The sequence below is a fragment of the Dendroctonus ponderosae genome, unplaced genomic scaffold (genome assembly GCF_020466585.1).
Source record: "Dendroctonus ponderosae isolate FM_Combo_2020 unplaced genomic scaffold, Dpon_F_20191213v2 Dpon_F_20191213_4, whole genome shotgun sequence".
NCBI lineage: Eukaryota > Metazoa > Arthropoda > Insecta > Coleoptera > Curculionidae > Dendroctonus > Dendroctonus ponderosae.
In genome coordinates, this window is record NW_026018611.1 from 771,504 (window position 1) to 780,298 (window position 8,795).

Here is an 8,795-nt window from a genome sequence, read left to right on the forward strand (position 1 = left end):
CAGTTGCCACAAACCGCCACAACTGCTCGGCGCTTAATCAAAACGGCGCCCTCACCTGCTCCATAAAGCTGATCAGAGCCTCCCGATTATCCATCCAGTACTGCGGTAGATCCTGGGCAAACGGATACTTGTAGCACCCAATTTCCAGCGTCAATTCCATACATCCAGCCACCAGGTAGTTCCAATCCTGCATCCCGCCCGTCACCTCGTACCATTTGGCCCCATTGGTGATGCCGCCCTCGAAGATTTCCTTGGGGAACATCGGGCACGGCTTGCCCTCATGCATGCTCCTGTGCGCCTTCAATCAAACCCGATTTAGAGCGTGCGGCTGAAGAGTTTGAGCCTTACATTTGAGTAAACAGCGGCCAAGTGCTCGAACACCTTGTTGTCCGGCGAAGGGTTGCTGGTGCGCAACGGGGCACCTGGGGGGCTGTCGTCAAAGGGGTAGTTGGCCACTAAGGCGCCGTTGTGCAAGTTGGCGGACAGCACGAACGGCTCCGAACTGATCCAGCGCATCATCAGCTGCGTTTCCGGCTCCAAGAAGCGGTTGAACTGCAATGGAGGATGGATGAGTGATTGTGGGACGCTGTGGGGCCTAGTGGGGCCTACCGAATTGACGCCGAACTGATCGGGGAAGTTGCGATTGAGGTCGACGTTCGCCGCGTTGGACCTGCCTTGGTTGCTGGACGCGTCGCCTGCAAGTTGGGAGTTAAAGTTTGCACTTCCTGATCGGATTTAGGGCAGCTGAGCCTTGCCTACCTTCCTGCGCCATTTCGTACCCATCCGGGTTCATGGAGGGCATCAAGTGGATCCTGGTGGTGTCCAGCAGGCTGGTTATTCTGGCATCAGTGCCGTAGCGTTCGCACATATACTTGATCAAATAGAGCAGCAACTCTTTGCCCACTACTTCGTTCCCGTGCATGTTGGCCACGTATTTGAACTCCGGCTTACCTGCAAAACTCAACAATCAGGCGCTGATCAGTCCATGATTCGTGCTCTAACCGGGAACGTGCTGGCCAGGAGTGGAGCTGAGCACAAAAACGTACAACTCCCGCCCCTGGACTGATTTCCCTATGGAATAGAGGTGGGTGATGTTGGGGTAGGTGCGGTTGTGGAACTGCAGGAACCGCACCAAGGCATCGTAGTGGTGGTGTTGGAACAGCTTCTGGTCCGGAACCATGAAACCGTATTGGTCGTAAGCGGAACTGTTGGCGCTGATTGGCTGCTGAAACTCGCCTGCATCCAATAAAAACCCGCCTGTTGAGGAAGTCACACGCAATCGCACTGCCTAGGGCCTAGGGGATTAGTACAGGGACGGTTAGTTGTAGGGCAAAGAAATACACATGTTTATTTGCTCAATTACATTTATTCCTTAAGTACAACCTAACGATATGGGTTCTTCGAACGGCACAAAAATAAACATATGTATTCAACACTCTACATACCACAACCAAAGTGTATTTTACATAATAAACCTCTAGGGTGCTTCAAGCCCAGGCTACTGGGAAGCCAAAAGAAACTAAGACTTTAATCAGATCCACAATATTGGTCCTCAGTTGACTAAAAATCTACTTCAAAATTTATTCCTCGGTTTCAGTCATTTATTGTCTCTATTTATCAATTAAAATACGTTCCGGTGTATTTTTCCACCATCATCAGTTTTTCTAAAATAACAGATAGTTAAAAAACAACCACAGTTCGTCACTAATTAATTTTAGAATGTTTTAAAGTATTGCAATTGTGCTGTATTTTAATGTGTGATATGATGAGGCTGTTGACGAACTGTGGTTGTTTTTTAACTATCTGTTATTTTAGAAAAACTGATGATGGTGGAAAAATACACCGAAACGTATTTTAATKGATAAATAGAGACAATAAATGACTGCAACCCAGGAATGAATTTTGATTTGGAATTGAAACACAGTCAGAAAAGTGTATATAATAAAAATCTACTAAAAGGGTTTTTGTCTTTTCATTCACAGTCTTTGCGATCAAACAACAGAGATTACTTTAAATATGAGCCAATTAAGCATAACGAGCAAATAAGAAGCGCGTGGGCTCGAATTGAATTGCCTGAAATCAAAAATGGGGTTTTAACCAGAGTTTGCTACCCAAAGTCACAGACAGCGGTTATTTCCTGTTAAACAAGGCAGTCGATTATTATGGATTGATGAGAACAGACTGAGCGAGAGCGTGTGCAACCAATAGACAAGCGGCAAAGTGATAATAGACAATTACACAAAATTAAACGCATTAATTGGCTAGACAGACAGTGTTTAATCAGATTTAGCTTACGCGCCCCAATACCAGCGATCACCACCAATGGCACCATTGTTTGTGCGTAATTCGTTACCTTGTTGCGCCTCTAATTTGATGGTAAAGTTTTGAATGGTGGTTTTGCCCGGTGCGACCTCAACTTCCACCGTGTCTGAAGGCGAATAGCTGCAAAACAGATCGGCCACTCTCCAACTGAGCCACTGCTATTGAAGAGTTCTTACCCAAAAGCACTGGCGTAAATCGAGTATTTTCCGGGCAAGAGCAGCCTCCAAAACTCGCCTCTATTGGAGGTGGTTATGTTATGGTCAATCCCCTTCACCACAACATCAGCGTCTAGCACTGGATCGCCGTCTTCATTGATCACCAGCCCTGGAATCAAGGGGGTTAAACAACGGCTTGTCTCGGTAGTTGAGTGGAAACTAATGGCAACTTAAGCTGAACAAGCCGCGGATGAATTCGAGAAAAACGCAGCTCTTGGACAGCTGCAAACCCGACCTGGCAATTCTCCAGTTTGCCATTTAAATGGGCATAGAGTTACCTTTAACTCCCCAATGCACAGCCTCCATGAAACTCAACAGGGACTCCTTGTTGGCGGCCCACTCTTGGGGCAACGTCTGGGCCGGCGGGTATTTGCAGCAGCTCAGCTCGAAGGTGACCTCAAAGCAGTTGGACTTCACATAGTTGAAATCCTGCATCCCGCCTGCAAGCCATCGAACGTTCTCACTAACCAATCAATGCGCGAGCTGCGGAAGTTACCTCGCACTTCATACCAATAGGCCCCGTTGGTGATGCCTTGCGGAAAGTTGTCGTTTTTGCAAGCCTTGCCCGTCTTCATTATGGAGTGCCGGTCCGAGTAGACGAGGGCCAGCTGCTTGAAAATCTCGTTGTCTGGCGACTTGCTTTCCCGACAACACTGGACGCCAGCACTGAAACCACATACATTTTAGTCCTGATTAACTTCCCCGCCACTTGATTGTCTACTTGGAGTCGTCGTAAGGGTAACTGGCCACCACTGCGCCCCCATGGAGGTTCCCAGATAGCACAAACGGTCTGGATATAATCCAAGTCATCATCGCCACTGTTTCGGGTTGTCGGCCCGACAAAATCGTGCCTAAAACCGTTCATTACAACCAAAACTCCCGGCTGGGATCCGTATGCATTAACTACCGGCTCTATGGGGCTCGAACTGATCAGGAAAGTCCCTGTTGAGGTCAACGCTGTTCTCGTTCTCCCTGCCCACGTACCGCGGCTTCGACTCGCACAAGCCTTCCTAAAATAAACCAGCCTTGCCCAAATTGTCTGGACTAATAATCAAAGAGCTCACCTGCGAACTCTCATACCCATCAGGGTTCATGCTGGGCATTAGGAATATATCAGTGTCATTGACCAACTGGGTGACCCGCTCAACTTTCCCATAGTTCAGAATCAGGTACTCGGCCAAATAAATCAGAAGCTGCCGCCCAATCGACTCATCCCCATGCATGTTGCCCACATACTTGAACATGGGCGTCAGCAATGTTCTGTTATGAACATTGGCGTTGATGTGCAGCGCCCACAGTTCCCTGTTCTTCACCGAACGTCCCACGCTCACCAACTTGGCAATCTGCGAGTTTTCCGTCTCCAACTTCCTGAAGGCGTTGGTCAGCTCATCGTAACTGTAATACCTGGGGTCGATCAGGAAGTCTTCGACTTCGGTTGGGGACAACGGGACAGCTTGCACCAACTGACGGCCAATGCACAAGAGCACAAGGATTTTGATCATGTTGACTGGATTCAAAAGCGGATTGTTCGCGCGATTACAATAGCATCGTCTTGGTTGGACTAGAATGTGGTTGGGCAAAGAAAAAATCGGAAAAAACAACTTCAATAGACGTCAACACTTTTAAAATGTGCGGTTATGGTAAATCAAACGTCAGATTTAGACCTTGATCAATCAGAAGCGGCCCCTTGGAATACAACGTTGCCAGTATCTAATGTTATGTCAGGTATTGTGTCAACTGTCAAATCTTAGAAAGGTGAGGTTAGAACTGTTAAAAGTGGGAAGTGAAGTGGTTTGGTTTATGTCTGACCACAAAGTAAATTTTTTATTTTACTTTCTCTATGTGCCTGACCACGTTTTGACTTGAATGTGTCGAAGTAGTATCAGTGTTCTGTCGTAATAACGTACAAATAATAACTTTTATATCATTAATTATGTCTATTTCCAATGTTTGCAGTATTTGTCAAAAAAGCTTTTCAACACAGGGAAATCTCAATAAACATTATCGTACAAATCGTGGTACCCCAGTGAATAAACTAAAATTGTGTTTCATTTTCTTTATAATTGTTATTTATACAGGGTGTTCCGAAATATGTTAAAATATTTTAGCAGCGTATTTTCCCAGTCATTTTAGAGGGGGGTCTTTCTAAGAATTTTTTTAATTTGAGGTCTCATTTGTGAGATATTTGATCTCCAAAATGGCGAAAAATATTAGTTTTTGTTGTTTTTCTTTAAAACGGTTAAACATTGGGAACTTAAATTTTGTTTTGTTTGTTGACAATTGAAGGCCATTCTGTGGTAGTGTTTATACAGGGTAGAAATGTGGATCTCCTACTTTTGTCTTGTTCAGAACTTTTTGTGTGCACTTAAACTTTTATCAACATAATTTTTTTAATTACTACCAGTTATTTATCAATTTTTTATCTGTTATTGTTTTTTCCTAAGGGCACTAGTTTGCCCACAAAACAATTAAATCGTTTCGGCTTAATCAAAACTTTCCAGGCCGTTGGATTGCTAGAGGTCAAGAAGCTCCTATAAACTCGTCTCCTAGATCTCCCGATTTAAACGCGCTTGATTTTTACTTCTGAGACCATTTAAAAAGTACGGTATATTCACCAGAAGTGAATACAATCGAAGAACTTTTTATATTTCTAACGAAATAAGAACTTCAGTGCAAACTTTACGGTCTGAAAATTTTAATTTCATTAAAAGCCTGCTGCTAAGTTAACATTAGAATGGTTATTTAAATTTAATTTTGCTTGTTTATATCGTTGCGCATATTGTTACCATGTTTTTATTTAAGTAAAATTTATTCAAACCATAATGCATATTATTTTAATTAATTTTTTTAAAATTCTTTCAACATTAGAAATCTTAAACTGATTTTTGGTAAACGTTTTAAGTCGGAAATAATTTATTATATCGATATCTTAAATAACTCGGTAAATATATAATAATATCTTTCTCATTTTCTCTCTCTCTCTCTCTTTCTATAATAAGCCGCTCCTGATCAATCAAACAAAGTTGCCAATTACTAGATACACGAGTTTTAAATCCGGCGCGCAGATGGCGCCGGTGCATTGAAACGATTAGTGTGAAATGATTGTTTATGATTGAAGTGGATTTTTCAAAGTGGTATCTGATGAGCGGTTTATATACAGGGGGAATTCAGTGATGGCTGATGCATTTTAGAGAGAGATATATATAGATTTGCTTGCGAAGTTTGCGCGATGCCTGCAGTTTTTCTTACATTTTTAAATTGCAGCCAACACCTGGCGTTTGCGTTGTAATAAACTAAAAAAACTGCACGCAAATTGCCCACCGCACAATTAATGTCTCCGTTTCTCTCAAAGAGTTCTGGAACACTGGTGTTGTTGTTGGTAAAAATTGCAATTAACGGCAACATCGCCACTGTGCGACCTTTAACCGTTATTTAAAATTGCGCAGTTGTCACTGCCCGGCTTATCGATCCGCCAATGGGAAACACATGATTAGGGATCTTCTATAGCCGATCAAACGAACATAATCCAGTTATTTGCGCCAGCAAAGTGCGTTCTGGAGCCTTGAAGGCAGCAAAATGCCCCAAAAGCACTTCAGGTTTAGCAATGCTCTTGGTGCGCCCACTGGAGCAGTACACGGTTGGTTCTTTCGTGTTCGTGCACGATAGCTCCCTATCGGCGGGGCATGGCAACAGTGCTTCGGAACTTCGTATTGAGCAAATGCGCTTTCTTCGAGGTTATTTTCCTGCGTAAGTAGAATGGCAAGAGGGGCTTCCCCAGTGACCAGTGAGCGATTTCCTGCTGAAGCCCCCAAATAAACGCGAATATCTTTGGCACTAAGTACAGCGTGTGCTTCTGTGGCGCTATCGGTAAGTTCTCGGGCAGTTAAACGTATTGTAGACGATTTAGGCTCACCGAAATAGGTTATAGGTCGGTGCGGGAATGGAAGCAGCGATGGACCTGCAGCTTATACAGAGTGGAGCGGATAAAAAAATGAGTTTCTACACGAAAGGCCCGCTGCGAGTGAATGCAGAAAACTTCAACTTGTTGGGATTTAAAAACAATTATCCGGTGTTGGAGCCTGCGATAATAAAAGTCGAATACGTCTCATTGATCAAGTCCCAACTGGAGCTTGGCAAACAGGCGCAACAACTCTATAACTGGAAGGGGCGCATCATAAAAATCGTGCCCTCCGGGCAAATCCCGAAAGCCGTGAAAGAGCAAACGATGAAACTGAAAAAACAAGGTAGACCAACGACTGCTGCTGGCGCAAAGGGGAGAAACCCGGCGGCCAATCATGTTCCCGTTGAGCATGTAAACAGAGATAACAGTTTGAATATCCCATGCACTAATCAAGACTTGGGCCAGCTAATCAGACCGGCTGGTTATCAAGTCATTCGTAGTTCAACCGCGGAAAGTTCGGGTTTCCCTGCGAATCCTCCGATTGCCGATCCTCAGGCTCCCGCAGTGCCAACACTGAACGATCCGAGTGCGCTGATAAGTTGTGTTGATTCAAGTTCAGCGGCAAGCGACAGCCCTGGGCGAATACTGCCAGCTATCGGCAGCAGATCGACGAAGCTGCTGTCTAAAAAGAACCTGGCAATCCTCAATAAGGCGAAAATGAAGGCGCTCAATTTGTCAATGAAGGCGAATATGGACGGGGAAAGCGGCAGGGAAGTCGCCGTCCAGACTGATCAGCTGGAGACGAAGCAGTTCTGCCACCAACAGGTCCAGACTGATCCGTCCCAACAATTCAACCTTGTGGACTACATGACTCTGAACCTGGACAACCTGCTGGATATCAATAATAGGGACGAATCCCCCATTATAAACGACGTGCGCCTGGACAACGGCTTGCCCATGAATGGACCAGAATTCGACTCTATACCGGACCCCATCAGCAGCCAGGCCCAGAATAGTCCAGACGGTAAATCGACCGACAACAAGCAAGTGCTGAAGCTGAAGATGATGTTCTTTCACGACCTGCGGGAGTGTATGACCTACAATGCCGCTGGAAACCTGTAAGTTGATGGATGGTTCCATATACAGAGGGAGATTCGAAATAGTCACAACGACGCCAATTTCCAATCGCTCTGTATAGTTGTATCTATAAGACTTCTTCTTTTTTCCAGACCTTCAGATCCCCGAAGTTTATGGGCGGTTTTGATCTTCAGCCAACTGTATTTTCTTTGTTGCCCTCTCTAATATCCTGCGGTGAAGAAGTAAACCATAAAAACCTTCACTTCGCTATTTTTGTCGTACAAATTAACCATTCTGTTAGGCCTTTCATTGTCATCAGTTTTAAGATGTGATTATGGTAAGATAGTCAAACAAAACACGTTTGTTGCTTTCATGTAAAAGATAACGTTGACAAACAGACCCAATTTTGAATTTTCATCTTCCATTCTACTGGTTTAGTTCTACTTGTGCTTAAATCGAGGATCCAAGTTTGAGCGAAAGATCCACAGCAACTCTATTCCTATATTCAGTAGACTTTTTTGTGCATTTCAGTCGTTCTCACAGCAATATTTCAACAAAATAGTCATCATTTATAGGCACCTATAAACACTTAAGGTATTATGAGAGTTATCTGGTTTTTTCTATAGGCTTAGTGTAAATAGTTGCACTTTATTGCACAACGCATCTCTGATAAAAGTCCCCATCATTGTCACTGAGGTTTTTTCCAGTTAAAAATCGTGCTCGAATCGACATTTTGCCCCCAAAGTGGCGCCATCGAACGTTTCGAATTATGTTCGGCGATGAGTAAAAGTCACTCTAATTTCTGGGTTCTCGGAACGCATATTGCACAAGGAATTTCCCATTCACAAAGGAAATTTCGTTTCATCATTAGTCCTCGCATCCGTCGTTTTTGGTCAAAATTGAGATTAAATTTCTATTGCAGGCCGGTTCATGAAGGAGTCCTCAAAAATGACTTGGTGGCAGTGAAGAGACAGTGTGCAGCCTTAAAGGCGAGGAAATGTGGGGTCAATTTGGGAAACCATGATGGTTGTGTAAGTTGATTTTTTAGCTTCTTTCCTCCTAGGTTATGTAGTAGTGATTTTAAACTTTCACAGTCCATAGAAGTTTAAATTTAGTGAACATTTCGTTGTTGAAGTCGCGCAAAAATTAGCGTTTCAAGGCAAATACACCCGGTCCTTGAAAAACGACTAACTTCCAATCTCGCACAAGTAGCAACTTGAAATTTCGTCAAGCTACAGAAAACATTTGGATCTCAAAGTCCAAAAAAATGTATTAGAATC

At 43.9% G+C, this 8,795-nt stretch overlaps 2 protein-coding genes across 6 annotated transcripts in view; one reads left to right on the plus strand and one right to left on the minus strand.

Annotated features, from left to right (window-relative positions):
• Positions 1 to 4,453, minus strand: part of LOC109540038 (carboxypeptidase D) — a gene marked incomplete at both ends in the record, with an annotated part of 86,885 nt that extends 82,432 nt beyond the window's left edge. The window contains 13 exon segments of the mRNA XM_048665815.1: positions 56 to 298; positions 349 to 552; positions 610 to 695; positions 760 to 951; positions 1,003 to 1,236; positions 2,354 to 2,442; positions 2,499 to 2,646; positions 2,816 to 2,977; positions 3,034 to 3,203; positions 3,259 to 3,388; positions 3,445 to 3,547; positions 3,602 to 4,341; positions 4,384 to 4,453. Of these exon segments, the coding sequence (XP_048521772.1) occupies positions 56 to 298; positions 349 to 552; positions 610 to 695; positions 760 to 951; positions 1,003 to 1,236; positions 2,354 to 2,442; positions 2,499 to 2,646; positions 2,816 to 2,977; positions 3,034 to 3,203; positions 3,259 to 3,388; positions 3,445 to 3,547; positions 3,602 to 4,039 (2,199 nt within the window).
• A 1,764-nt stretch (positions 4,454 to 6,217) lies between these two features.
• Positions 6,218 to 8,795, plus strand: part of LOC109540078 — a 9,989-nt gene continuing 7,411 nt past the window's right edge. Inside the window, exons 1-3 of one of the 5 annotated variants that reach the window (XM_048665822.1) lie at positions 6,218 to 6,404; positions 6,466 to 7,556; positions 8,438 to 8,546. In XM_048665822.1, coding sequence (XP_048521779.1) covers positions 6,478 to 7,556; positions 8,438 to 8,546 — 1,188 coding nt within the window. In that variant the 5' untranslated portion in view covers positions 6,218 to 6,404; positions 6,466 to 6,477. Of the gene's footprint in view, positions 7,557 to 8,437; positions 8,547 to 8,795 lie in introns of all 5 variants that reach the window. The other 4 variants (XM_048665821.1, XM_019908266.2, XM_048665820.1 and 1 more) reach the window with 4 other exon arrangements.